Here is a 15,481-nt window from a genome sequence, read left to right on the forward strand (position 1 = left end):
GACGCTCTACCACTAGACCATGGAGGCGGTCAGGTCGACAAGGAAAATGACACGATTTTTGTTTAAATACATTGTATGTAAGGCGTCATTCACATACGGTGAGGTGAAATGGGGTTTAACGTAGCGTCCATTGATTATTGCACTTAATATGCCACGTGCATGTAGGTGTGTGTGGCTGCTTGTACTAGTCCGGACTGATGCCGATTTATAGTGCTGGCTCACTGGCGCACATGAATACCCCACTCAGACACAAGTATACTTACTCCGAGCAGACAAGTCCTTGTTGTATCCTCAACATGCCGAGCGTCAGACAGGGTAACAACAAGTCCCATCGTTTAACGTCTTTGGTTGGACGTGGCCGGGGATCGAACCCCGGACATTCCGCTCTCCGGACGGACGCTCTACCACTAGACCACGGGACGGTCAGGTCGACCAGGAAAATGACAATATGTTCGTTTTGATATTTTGTATGTAAGGCGTCATTCGCATACAAATACATAAACAGCATATTTATAATGTCAATTAAACTATGACAATGCTGACACATTTCATCAATGATGACGTGACGTAACAAACAAATTAAACTAATTTGAAGCTAACTATCTATTTAAAAAACGTATTATTGAGAAATATATATCTTTTATTCAATATATTGTGTCAACCGATGAATTGACAAATTAACGACTATATATACAACTGATTATTACAACTCAAAAGTTTCGCAGCCTAAACAAGCTCCACCCCTTTATTACATCCCCATCTTCATCTTCGTCTGAACCATAGCGATCTCCTGACAACTGGTCCTCATCATGCCAAATCTAGATCTGAATTGACAGGATCCAAGATTCTTGTGTGTTAAGAAAATACGGAAACCAAGTTGATGTAATTGTCTCAGTGTTCTCAAATATCCCAAATAAATTTCAGCCGGGGGCTCGTAAATAAACGTTTTATTTCTTATCCAGCTGTGGAGCTCCAGATCGAGGGTGGTGACGTCATCCAGGAAGCCGCTTGCAATGGCTTGTGGGAGAACTTTCCATTCCCAGTGTTCAATGTCCATCTTTAAGACATCAACACGTCTCTGAAAGAAATACAAACATGAATAGTTTTACATGTCGTATTTTGACCCATGGTTATGATAAACGCCAAAGTTTAAAAGACTGAGTAGGATGATCATCATGTTTGGCTCCATGGTTCTAAGTTACGGATAATTTTGTAATAACCGTATGGACGCTGTCATATATGTTCAAATGGTTAACAACTGGACTCATTGTTTAATAAACATGTTAATATTTTTTTTACGTCTGGCATCTTTAAATACACAGGAATGACTAAATGTGCGAAAAAGGATGATCTTTCCAACTTCCAACTTCAATTAGCAAATCCGTGACCCAAGATGAACAGTTTGATTTGTGCGTGTACTGTCATTCATATGTCAAACATTATAACTGCTTTCTAAAAACATCTCATCAACTTTAACATATTTTAGCTTAACAAATACATTTACTTGTCACTCATATGGGCATATGTTGTAACATTCCTGAACAAAATCTAAACATTTCGAGTGGGAGAGGCGTTATACCGCCTTAAGTACAATTCTAGCAATATAAGAGAGGGCTTCCACGTCTTCCACGCTCAATATCGGCTAGCGTCCTAAACCTGTATGGCCACACACACATGTTGTAAGAATGTTTTGAAAACCAATAAGCTTGGGTACGCCGAAATATATGAAAGGATTGATGTCAACATATATTGTTTTGATAGGCATTACTTAGAAATTGACGGATGACAAAGAAGACACAATTTATGAGATAGCTGACAACTTCTTTAATTACTGTAAAGGCAGTAATTAAAGAAGCTGTTATCGATAAATTGTGTCTACTTTATGTAAATCCTCTCAGCGGATCTACACAAAGTGTGCACATCCGTTTTTACGTTTAGAACACCGAAAACACAAGCTCATATCAAATTCAATAAACAGACTAGAAACTGCAGACAACACGATGAAATCAGTGACATTCAGCGCAGCAATGCAGCACAAGCCCCAATATTTTTATTATCAGCCAATCATTTGCAATATTTTTTATATGAAAATATTTTATATTTTACAATATTTCATATGTATATGTCATAAAGTCTTTGAATGGAATTTAGAAGTGATACACATAAGGAAGAGAAGTTATGGACGTCAATGCAACTGTTTTATTATGAAGACCTTAAGCAACCCATGTTTGTCGTAAAAGGCGACTATGCTTGTCGTAAGAGGCGACTAACGGGATATACGAGTATATACTTACTCCTTCATCAGGTCAATAAATGCTATAAAGCAGAGGACATTATTTGTACCCGCAAGAACAACAACAGTAATACGAGGGCTGGAAACAAATTTCTAAGCCTGACTAACTTTCAACTATAAGCCATAAGAAAGTGAACTAGTCATTGCAAGTGTATTTGGTCTGTTGAGGCCGTTTGTATATTAGTGACAGCCAGTTGAACATGATAGGGGTCCAAACGGACACAGAAATGGAAAAGAACAAGTACCGAGCAGTTTTCAAGGTTTTTTTTACTTTAGAGAAAAGTACTCCCCAAGACGTTCATAGTAAGTGTCCTAGCTATTCCACTGTTAAACGTTCTGGACGTCCATCAACCGCCATCAATGAAGATTCAATCAAGACAGAAAAAAACTTATACTGTCAGATAGACGTATTACCGTTGCTGAACTTGAGGGAGACACAGGTCGAAGCCATGGGTCCATTGAATCATTGTTCATGAACATTTACAGATGAATAAGATACCTGCTCGTTGGGTGCTAAAGTTTCTAAATTCTGATCTTGAGGAAAAGAGAATTGACATTGCTTGAGAAAATGTAGAGCTAATTGAGGAGGATATCGTCAAATTCAAAAAGAGATTAGTAACGGGCGATAAAACATGGGACTACCACTGTGAACCCGAGGAAAAACGTCAATCAATGGAATGGCACCATTCCACTTCTCCGGCACCAAAGAAATTCAAGTCTTCAAGATCAGTGAAGAAAGTTCTGTGATGCAAAGGATGTGATCCTTGTTGATTACTTAGAAAGTCAAAAGACGATTACCAGTGCTTACTATGCTGATTTGCTTCATCGCCTGTGAGATTCTATCAAAGAAAAGTGGAGAGGAATGCTGACTGCTAGAGTTCTACTACTTCATGACAATGCCTCTTCTCACACCTCTCGACTTGCAAAGGCCGCTGTACGACAATGTGGGAGCTTTCTCACCCCCCATACTCACCAGACCTGGCACCAAGTGATTTCTACCTGTATATCGACCACACCATTAAAACTGCTGGTTGGCCTCATCCATGATTTTAAAATATGACAACGTCACACAGTGACTTCAATATATAACGCCAACCACTTGCTGTTAAATGCTGAAAAAAATCAACAAATTTCCAGATTTAAATGAATGTATGGCTTGAGTAGAGAGTTGTCTCACCTTCGCGTGGCCAAGTTGCTGTTTGATTGCTCCCAGTGTACGCATCTCCCATCCAGTCTTGTTGGCTGGGATGTAAACATCAACAGCCGAGATTCCTATATTATGAAAAAATACTTGCTCACTCCGTCTGTAGCTCTTTTTCTTCATGCTGAAATTTGAGAAAATATACAAGATCGGATGGTCCAGAAGGAATTCAGTCTTGAACATAAGAGGAAACACATATTCGGATATCTTGATCCAGTTTAAAAGCTTGCTTCGGAGCATATTTTCTTCCACTCCTGTGGGTGAGAAAATATACTGGAGATAACTGGTATTAAACATATGTGATATCTGTTCCGGGTCTGTGATAGGCTACTCCATGGTGATGACCCCAGGTCATCAGATTGTGACCGGTCTATTTTCCTGATTGCTATTAATTGATAAGTTTTCGTGCTCACCTCGAATTTAACTACGTCTGTGTCCAAACTTTATGGCTTTAGAGTGTTCAAAAAATGTACTTTGATTTTATCTGGTTCGCGTTATCATCATCGCCTTGATAATCCACAGACATGGCGGAAACCTTTCTTGTGGAGGGTCACACTAGGAATGGGTAGTTAGCAATAAGCCGGATGACATAACCGTTGTGTTATGTATTAATACGCCAATGCAATCATAAGAATAGAGAAAATATACATCGATTTTATGGTAACATGGTTTTGTGCGCAAGAAAAAAAATGCTGCAGCCGTGCATGTCATGTACCATGCAGCGTACAACACGTTGTTTTAAAACGTATCTTATATTTCCCTCGTTGGATACGTTTTTAAATAACACACTGGTACCTGACACAACTTCGTGTAGTAAGGAACGATTGAACGAACGAACGAACGAACGAATGAACGAACGACACATTCCAACGATGGACGCCAGGACAACGATTTAATCTAACTATGATGGTAATTCACTTTCTTGTCCTATAACCATTTCAATGACAATTTTAGCAATAAGCCGGATGACATTACCGGTTTGTTATGTATTAATACGCCACAGTGATCATGAGAATAGACAGAATATGCATCGATTTGATGGCAAAATGGTATGGTATGTAAGGAACAGATTGCTGCAGCCGTTGTAAGATAACTGGTACCTGACACACTCGTTTAGAAATATCTTACAGACACCCGAAATCATCCCCCATACACACATCCCGGTGAATATTGTATGGTCGGTCCCCAACACATGCAAACGATGTGCGCCAGGCCAACTTATAATCTAACTATGATGATAATTCAGTTTATTGTGCTACAACTTCAGTGGCATTGGAAGATGACGCGAAACACCAAACCGTTACGTACCTCGGATCAAATGAATGAACTTCACACCCGTACTGCTTTGCTATAGCATCGTCAAAACTAAAGTCATTATTTATCCTGAAACAGAACACATACGCACATATAGAAGTTAAACGACTGACCTACCTGACGCTGCACTGTATGTGTCATTCTCCCAATTAAATACATCTATAACGAGTTAAAATATCACTACGTGCCATCCTTACTGTGCCAGATGAAGGATTGTGTGGAAATAATAGTGATACACTATTGATAATCAACACCTACGTAAGTATAACAATTAAGTGTCAATCTAAAACATATATTGTTTCAAGAATTATGAGAGTGTCTCTTCCTACCATGTTAAATACTATATCCTATACAGTTATGAGGTGACCGACAAGAAGGTTGCCTTGATATCTCGAAATAAACGCGAATTAGACACGTTGCTGTACAGTAATGTGAAGGTCTATACGACAGAGTAGACTGGGAACTTGCTGGAGGGGTTGTGTAGTAATGTGAAGGGCTATACGACAGAGTAGACTGGGAACTTGCTGGAGGGGTTGTGTAGTAATGTGAAGGGCTATACGACAGAGTAGACTGGGAACTTGCTGGAGGGGTTGTGTAGTAATGTGAAGGGCTATACGACAGAGTAGACTGGGAACTTGCTGGAGGGGTTGTGTAGTAATGTGAAGGGCTATACGACAGAGTAGACTGGGAACTTGCTGGTGGGGTTGTGTAGTAATGTGAAGGTCTATACGACAGAGTAGACTGGGAACTTGCTGGAGGGGTTGTGTAGTAATGTGAAGGGCTATACGACAGAGTAGACTGGGAACTTGCTGGAGGGGTTGTGTAGTAATGTGAAGGGCTATACGACCGAGTAGACTGGGAACTTGCTGGAGGGGTTGTGTAGTAATGTGAAGGGCTATACGACAGAGTAGACTGGGAACTTGCTGGAGGGGTTGTGTAGTAATGTGAAGGGCTATACGACAGAGTAGACTGGGAACTTGCTGGAGGGGTTGTATAGTAATGTGAAGTGTTTACCCGGCAGAGCAGACTAGACACTTGCTGGAGGGGCTGTACAATAATGTGAAGGTCTATACGACAGAGTAGACTGGGAACTTGCTGGAGGGGTTGTGTAGTAATGTGAAGGGCTATACGACAGAGTAGACTGGGAACTTGCTGGAGGGGTTGTGTAGTAATGTGAAGGTCTATACGACAGAGTAGACTGGGAACTTGCTGGAGGGGTTGTGTAGTAATGTGAAGGTCTATACGACAGAGTAGACTGGGAACTTGCTGGAGGGATTGTGTAGTAATGTGAAGGGCTATACGACAGAGTAGACTGGGAACTTGCTGGAGGGGCTGTATAGTAATGTGAAGGTCTATACGACAGAGTAGACTGGGAACTTGCTGGAGGGGCTGTACAGTAATGTGAAGGTCTATACGACAGAGTAGACTGGGAACTTGCTGGTGGGGTTGTGTAGTAATGTGAAGTGTTAACCTGACAGTCGACTAGACACTTGCTGGAGGACTGTATAGTAAATGTGAAGTGTTTACCCGACAGAGTAGACTAGATAGTTGCTGGAGGGCTGTATAGTAATGTGAAGTGTTTACCCGACAGAGTAGACTAGATATTTGCAGGAGGACTGTATAGTAATGTGAAGTGTTTACCCGACAGAGTAGACTAGATAGTTGCTGGAAGGGCTGTATAGTAATGTGAAGTGTTTACCCGGCAGAGTAGACTAGACACTTGCTGGAGGGACTGTATAGTAATGTGAAGTGTTTACCGGACAGAGAAGACTAGACACTTGCATGAGGGGCTGTATAGTAATGTGAAGTGTTTACCGGACAGAGAAGACTAGACACTTGCATGAGGGGCTGTATAGTAATGTGAAGTGTTTACCCGGCAGAGTAGACTGGAAACTTGCTGGAGGGCTGTATAGTAATGTGAAGTGTTTACCCGACAGAGTAGACTAGATATTTGCAGGAGGACTGTATAGTAATGTGAAGTGTTTACCCGACAGAGTAGACTAGATAGTTGCTGGAAGGGCTGTATAGTAATGTGAAGTGTTTACCGGACAGAGAAGACTAGACACTTGCATGAGGGGCTGTATAGTAATGTGAAGTGTTTACCCGGCAGAGTAGACTAGACACTTCCTGGAGGGCTGTATAGTAATGGGAAGTATTTACCCGGCAGAGTAGACCAGGCAATTGTTGGGGGGCCTGTATTGCTGATCGTGACACACTTCCCATCCACCGTCAGTCAGTTTACCCAGGCGGACGATGTTTTTACACAGCACACCAACATTGTTCACAAACCTAAAATGAAAAGCAACTTTGGAGTCTGTAAAATCAACCTTAAAAAGAAACCAAACAGGGTTACCTGTGATACAGACAGGTTAGGATGGAGGGTTACCTGTTATACAGTGAGGTCAGACAGGAGGGTTATATATGACACACACAGGTGATACAGACAGGTGAGAGAGGAGGGTTACCTGTGACACAGACAGGTGAGAGAGGAGGGTTACCTGTGATACAGAGAGGTAAGAGAGGAGGGTTACCCCTGATACAGACAGGTAAGAGAGGAGGGTTACCTGTGATAAAGACAGGTCAGAGAGGAGGGTTACCTGGGATACAGACAGGTGAGATTGTAGCGTTACCTGTGACACAGACAGGTGAGAGAGGAGGGTTACCTGTGATACAGAGAGGTAAGAGATGAGGGTTACCTGTGACACAGACAGGTGAGAGAGGAGGGTTACCTGTGATACAGACAGGTAAGGATGGAGGGTTACTTGTTATACAGTGAGGTCAGACAGGAGGGTTATATATGACACACACAGGTGATACAGACAGGTTAGAGTAGGGTTACCTGTGACACAGACAGGTGGGAGAGGATGGTTACCTGGGATACAGACAGGTGAGATAGTAGCGTTACCTGTGATACAGACAGGTAAGAGAGGAGGGTTACCTGTGATACAGACAGGTAAGAGAGGAGGGTTACCTGTGATACAGACAGGTAAGAGAGGAGAGTTACCTGTGACACAGACAGGTAAGAGAGGAGGGTTACCTGTGATACAGACAGGTAAGAGAGGAGAGTTACCTGTGACACAGACAGGTAAGAGAGGAGGGTTACCTGTGATACAGACAGGTAAGAGAGGAGGGTTACCTGTGATACAGACAGGTAAGAGAGGAGAGTTGCCTGTGACACAGTGAGTGAATATGGTTTTACGCCGCTTTTAGCAATGTTCCAGCAATATCACGGCGGGGGACACCAGAAATGGGCTTCACACATTGTACCCATGTCGGGAATCGAACCCGGGTCTTCGGCGTGACGAGCGAACGCTTTAACCACTAGGCTACCCGACCGCCCCACCTTTGACACAGACAGGTAAGAGAGGAAGGTTACCTGTGATACAGACAGGTAAGAGGGGATTACCTGTAATAATTATGAGAAAAAATCATAATATAAACACACGTCATAGGAAGTATTTACCCGTGATATAGAGACGTCAGTTCTTCGTATGGCATGGTCTTTAAAATATGATCGGGTGGTATTTGAAAAGGAGCATCGTTGTTGTTAGCTCGTTGGAACGATTCGTGTACACGAACTTCCTTATGATATCCTTCCTGAAACAGAAAAGAGGTGAAAATGTCACAGTGACGGGACCCGTGAAGATCCGGGTGAGAATAGATCTTCAGCAACCCATGCTTGTCGTGAAAGGCGACTATGCTTGTCGTAAGCGGCAACTAACAGCAATATTGCTGAGTGCGGCGTTAAACAACAAAAAACAACAGTGATGGTCCGAAGGGCAACACAGACAAAAGGTAACAGCAAACTGAGTGAGTGAGTGAGTGAGTTTGGTTTAACGCAGTATTCCAGTTATATCGCGGCGTGTCAGCTTAATCAGGGAGGAAAGCCCGAACTGATGCAGGTCTCAGACGTTTACCACTTCGGTGAAACCCACGAGCACGGGTATGGTGCTGACAAACCTAGAAACATAATCGCGGCGAACCGGGATTCGAACCCACAATCATAGGTTTCTGGCGTGCACAAAGGGACGCAACTCTGCACAGCGAATCGCGGCGCCTTAGACGACTGGGCCACCCGTGCCCCCACAACAAACTGACTATGTGTTCCAAAGAATGCCCTCATGTCTTCCTCTATTTATAAATGCTTAACAAACTACCGAACTCTCCGCATCTGTATAATTATACAGAATTATTTTATATCATTCATTTTCATAGTGCACACTGATTAATTCATATGCTGCTCGAGTGACCTTGATGTATGTACATAATGGTTCGTAGTACTACAAGTGGATGTAGGTGACATCATTTGCAATTCGTTGGTTTGTTGTTTTACGCCGCACTCAGCAATATTCCAGCTATATGACGGCGGTCTGTAAATAATCGAGTCTGAACCAGACAATCCAGTGATTGACAACATGAGCATCGATCTACGCAGTTGGGATCGATGACATTAATCAACCAAGTCAGCGAGCCTGACCACCCGATCCCGTTAGTCGCCTTTTACGACAAGCATAGTCGCCTGTTACAGCAAGCATGGGTTTCTGAAGACCTATTCTACCCGGGATCTTCACGGGTCTCATTTGCAATTGAAAATAGTTATATATGGGACTTGTCATTTATTATAGGGAGGGGGTGTGGGATCATGAAAAAAATGATAGATGATATTTTGTTTTCATGCTTCATGATTGATATTGTGGCATTTTTGAATTGTGATGGAGCTCATGGTTTAACTCCAAGTCCATTTGAATTATTTATTGTATTGTTTGCAGATGACATAATCTTGTTAGATGTAACAGCTAACGTCCTCCAAAAACGTCTTTACCAACCCTCCTCATATTGTGATAAATGGAGATTGACTATTAATATTCAAAAAAGCAAAGTGGTTGTTTTCAGGAATGGAGGCAAACTTGGACATTATGAAAAGTTTAGGATTGGAGAATCCGTCATTGACATAGTCACTAGTTATAAATATCTAGGTGTGCAGTTATGATCCGCTGGTTCTTGGCATAGAAAGTAGTTTGAATACTACAATTCACAACAATCCCAGCTAGTGTCTGTTTTCATATTTTTCATATAAACGTAATTCCAATTCTAAATTATGGAGCAGAGGTTTGGGGATTTCATCCTTCACCCGATATTGAAAATGTACACGATCGTTTCTGTAAGCTTGTTCTGAGCTTGAATACACCCCAAACATAATTGCAAGAGGTATTGTGAATAGAATATCAATCCAGGTTTTGCATTATATAAAAGTTATAAAATTCTGGTTAAGGTTATTGTCGCAACAGGTTAATGTTATCATGAAATGTTCTCATGATTTTCCGTATAGAAGGGCAGAAAATGTTAAAGCTTGTTGGGCTACTTATTTTAAATCTTTGTTGCATACATATAGTTGTGGCGAAGTTTGGTTACAGCAAGGTGTTGGGAATATAAAAGCATTTATATTGTTTTTTAAGCAAAGATTTAAAGATATTTGCCAACAAACATGCAATACTTATCTAGAATGATATTCTGAGCTGGAATATTTTTGCTCTGTCAAGGAAAATATTAATTTTGAACATCTGACCAATTGTATTGATATAGCCATCTACGTTTAAGTTAGAGAGATACATGTTATGAATTGACTTGAAAACTACAAATAAATGACCTATCACACACACACACACACACACACACACACACACACACACACACACACACACACACCTTTTATTCTTATTTTGTGGCCATGAGGCAAAAGTATAGTGACAGTTTTACAAACAGTATGTACAGGGGGCGCCTGTCCTGTACAGTTGTAGACAATTTGCAGTTATCTTTTGACACTTTGTTTAAACAAATAGCGAGTCGCAACATTACGTTTGTATTTGATTGTTTTTTGAAAATATACTGTGTAGCAACCCAGAATTTAATGCAAGTCTCTAATATTGTGGTAATTATTTTTCTCAGTATATCAAGTGGAGCATTGCCCCTGTAGTTATCAGGATCATCCCTATTCCCCGATTTTTGCTGTGGTACGATAAGTCCGAGTTGCCAAAGTTAAGTTGCCCGTGTTAAGTATTTCATTGAAAAGTAGTTTGTAACATGATAATAATATTGAACAAATATTTTCAAGTGCCTCAGTGGGTATGCCATCAGCCCCGGGGGACTTCTTCATACTTTTTACTACATTTCTGATTTTATCATCTGTAATTTCCCCAGCCAAAATGTCATCACGGTTTCTGCACAGGTTACAATTAGCAATATCATGGGCTTCAGTAAATTATCTAACCTCAATATCAAAAGAAGAATCAGTTTTCCTTTGAAGATTAAAGAGATTGTTGAAATAGTGCATGTTTATGTACAGAATCACAATATTTCTTAATTGTTTTCCAAAAGACTTTACAAGCTTTGCTTCTAACTTCTTTTGCTACATCCTTTTCAAATTGTATTTTAGGAATTTCTTTGCATAATTGTTTAAATGTATTTAATTTTTTTGCCTCTATAGATATTGTTGTATTGATTACTACATATAGATTTCTTTAAATTCTAAAGCGAAAACTAAAACTGCTTCACAAATAGAACTAGTTTGTGCAAAGGACAGTGAAAAGTGACTTGTGTCTAGAATGTTTTAGCAGTATTTCTGTGGAATAAACAAAAAGGAATTTGTTTGTCCCTGTGGAAAGCTGGTTATCTTGATACTATACAGAAGCATACAGTTATATCTTCTCACCTCAGGGCAATGTTGTCTTTTCACTGTGAAGAAAGCTGACTCATACCCAAGGAAAAGAAAAATTCCAATCAGAATCAAAGATGTCCTTTTGCTCATAATCCATTTCGTACACCTGGGGAACAATGGGATACAAAATTAATACTAGCTGGCAAAAGAAAGCATACACCCATTGTTTCACCATTTAGATTGCGCGTTGCGGGTATTTAGGTATAACGTGACAGACGTCCGGGATAATAATAATAATAATAATAATATTATAGGTTATATTGTTGAATTGTCTGTCCCAGACTGCATCGAGTTTATGTACAGTGTGATGAGAGGGTCAGCAACCCTACAGAGTCCTTGCCTTGGATGAGGTCGGCTGGCCGGAAAAGTGAAACAGAAGGCTTTCTGTTTTCTGCTCAGGACCAGTCACTTCCCACCCGAAACCGTCAATGTGTGATTTTGCATCAAAATGTAAACATGAAATATAGATTATGTTATGAATTTAATGGGACTGTCCAACACACTGTCAGTGGATACCCAGCTTTGGCACAAACACAGTATCTTAAGCGACATGATGGAGTGGCTCGATCATTTTATTACCGTCTTCGCCATGCTTGTGGTTTTGACACAGAGGTCCATCCATGGTACGACCCAGAATTTGTAGAGAGCGTCATGGAAAATGATAAATACAACATTCTTTGGAATAGACCCGTATCCAGCCTCAGACGTATCCAGCCTAACAAACCTGATCTCGTCCTTTTTTATGAATCCAATGAAATCATATATAACATTGAGTTTTTTGTCCCTTTTGACACTAATGTAATTTACAGGATTCAGGAAAAACATGGCAAATATGCAGAACTCGCTTTTGAAATGTCATGCTAGCATCCGAAGTACCAAGTTGTCCGACTCCCCATTGTGCTTGGTGCCTTAGGTTTCGTACCTCCCAATCTGTTGACTGGCACAGGGAGAGTACCCGGGTTTTCTACCAGGAATACAGCCCTTCTGACAATCCCGGTAATGCGGAAGGCTGCAGTGTTGGGGGGCCTTCACATTCTCCGAGAAATTCTGGGTAGGTTTGACTAGGCAGCGCTTCCTGGGAGAAGTCCCATTCGTTGTCTGGGCTGCGTGTAGAGGAGGCAAGGGCCCTGAGCTGACGATGAGCCAAACCACACTGACTGTGCCAGGATCACCAAAACCCTCTTTGCTGCATTTTTTTTTAATTTTAATCTGGATATAATAATATACAGGCAATGTAAGCTGTGGTGGGTTAAGTGTAAAAATAATTTGTTTAAGAAAACAACTGGAAAAATATCGTTCGTCTTCAGGTTTTACTCAAACAAATTGTTTGATGGGGTGTTGGATGTCCTGAACATAAGTGTTCAGCTCTACCTTTCACACAGACATACTGAGGTAATGACCGAAAAAATACACTTTCCTTTACAATAGCCCCAGCACTGTTGCACCGGTGACAATTGCGGTGTCAAGATTAGATATTAATGAGAAGGAAGAAGAAGACACACACTTACCTCATTCTCAAGGTAAAATCTTATGACTGTCATTTGAGATCTGTCCTGCACTGTCGACGTGCACGAGTTGTTATTGGCGTAACCTATACTCTTGTTAATGTGTATCATATTAGCGGCAGACGCTATTGAAAACAGTTCTATACTCTTTGTAATGTACCCATGCCAACAGTGTATTCAAGGGTTGGATTCATACACTGAGTCTCTCATTCACTGGGCGATCTGGGCGACATTAAATGTTTCATTGAAACCAAGCTTATTCCTGTTGATCGTGAGCAACGTTCCCTCGTTGAATGAACATTGCACATAATGGTTTTATCGGCGATTTCCCATTTGAATGGATGAGTGGGCTTAACGCCACTTTGAAAAGTTGTTTTGTCAAACTGATCAGCAAAAGAAACTACACCTCTCAGTTGATTTTAGCGTGTGTGTTTTTATTTTCAATGGAAAATATCTTACGTTAGCGATATTATCTTTTAAAAAATGAACTCTACTGGCGTTTAGTCAGCACTCAAAGAACACTTCATCGTTGTTTTACTTTCTAAGATATGATTTGATTTAAAAACTAACTTCTAAAAAATCTAAATGATTCACGAATAATCCACGGATAAGTCGCAAATAATTTGCGAATAATTTGCAATTAATTCGCGGATAAGTTGCAATAATTCGCGAATAAGTGCAAATAATTCGCGAATAAGTTGTAAATAATTCGCGAATAATCCGCGGATATCCGTGGATTTCTCCGAAAACTACTGTATTGCTATATGGCACTAATTAGGTGTTTTATGGGAGCATCAACGCCGTCAACGTGTGGCGGGCCATGGCAATAGCCTCCATACATACAATACATACTATGATGCTACACTGGGAATGGATTGCAGGTACATGTAGTCTTCATAAATACATGTAATATAATCCTTCTATAATAATACTGTCATTAAATATTCTTGTTGGCATGCATATTTGATTCCTGATCAACTTGCATCGTGTCTCTAGTCTTGTACAAATCTACATGTATACATTATTGTACTAGCATATACTTATGTAGTAGTTGGATGAATACCACTTTGACACTGGTTATATCACAGTTGAGTGTGTGAGTGAGTGAGTATGGTTTTACGCCGCTTTTAGCAATATTCCAGCAATATCACGGCGGGGGACACCAGAAATGGGCTTCACACAGTGTACCCATGTCGGAATCGAACCCGGGTCTTCGGCATGACGAGCGAACGCTTTAACCACTAGGCTACCCGACCGCCCCATATCACAGTTGATGTATGTACATATACTTGTACTTTGGTAAAAACACATACCATGTACATGTGGTGAGGTGAGGTGAAATGGGGTTTAACGTCGCGTCCAAGATTATTGCACTTATATAGCGACGTACATGTACGTGTGTGTGTTTGTGTGGCTGCTTGTACAAGTCCGGACTGATGCCGATTTATAGTGCTAGCTCACTGAGATACCATGCCGCAGTTTAACATGAATACCCCACTCAGACACAGTATACTGACTCCGAGCCGACCAGTCCTTGTTTTAGCCCTTAATGCCGAGCGCCAGACAGGTAACAACAAGTACCATCTTTTAACGTCTTTTGGTATGACGCGGCCAGGGATCGAACCCCAGACCTTCCTCTCTCCGGGCGGACGCTCTACCACTAGACCACGGAGGCGGTCCCATGTACATGTATGGAGGGACGTCCTGATTAGTGTGGCTTCAAGATAACGTCGATAACAATATGAAGGGTATTACATGTTCTCCTACAAAACTGATTATTACATACGCAATTGCATAAGACAAATATACTTCAATTCCCTTGTTATTTAAATAAAAAACATCTATAACATACGGATCTTTCTGTTTGTAGCATATGCTCAGTGGCATTGTGATAAAACAGTAGAAAGTGTACATTCAAACACGTTTTAGACGTCCTGTACAGGGTAACTGAATCAGACTGACGGTCAGTAAGACAGCTAATTGTCTTGTATTAGTTTGTGATTAATGTCAGTGCATCTAAGTCAGAGCATCTTTGTGTTTTTCTCCAGATATTAAACAGGGCATTCACGTAATGCTTTCGTGAATATGTGGGGTGGTAGTTGAAGCATTGTTTTGTCAAGCTAATATTCGGTTTGATGTCTCACATGAGTAGACTGTGAACCCTGTTATCTGGTGCGTCTACATGGGTTACATCCCATTAGTAAGACATCCCATTAGTGAGACACCAATTGTAAGACAGTGGAGTAGGTGGGATTAATTAAACAAATCCATATTATGTTCAGAATTATCAGTTCAGTGTGGCAAATGTGGCAGTGTTGCAACACTGTACATAGATAATGTGTACGTCTCTCAAACGAAAATAACTGTATGATGATTATTAAAGTTCAATGTGTGTGTAAATCGTGTTTGTTTATGATAACAAATAAGAAATGTTTCACTTTTCTGGCGTTTGG

At 40.8% G+C, this 15,481-nt stretch overlaps 1 protein-coding gene across 1 annotated transcript; it reads right to left on the reverse strand.

The window, feature by feature from the left end:
- Positions 1 to 639: 639 nt before the first annotated feature.
- On the reverse strand, positions 640 to 13,115 carry LOC124135390 (probable methyltransferase-like protein 24). Its single transcript, XM_046500706.2, has 7 exons — positions 13,032 to 13,115; positions 11,518 to 11,629; positions 8,272 to 8,405; positions 6,969 to 7,097; positions 4,803 to 4,877; positions 3,471 to 3,618; positions 640 to 1,078 (listed from the first exon to the last, which is right to left on the reverse strand). The coding sequence occupies exons 1-7, from the start codon at positions 13,034 to 13,036 to the stop codon at positions 749 to 751; spliced, it is 933 nt and encodes a 310-aa protein (XP_046356662.2). The 5' UTR covers positions 13,037 to 13,115; the 3' UTR covers positions 640 to 748.
- Between the last annotated feature and the right edge of the window lie 2,366 nt (positions 13,116 to 15,481).

This window comes from Haliotis rufescens, unplaced genomic scaffold (assembly GCF_023055435.1).
Source record: "Haliotis rufescens isolate VD_foot unplaced genomic scaffold, xgHalRufe1.0.p SCAF_19, whole genome shotgun sequence".
In the NCBI taxonomy this organism is placed as follows: domain Eukaryota; kingdom Metazoa; phylum Mollusca; class Gastropoda; order Lepetellida; family Haliotidae; genus Haliotis; species Haliotis rufescens.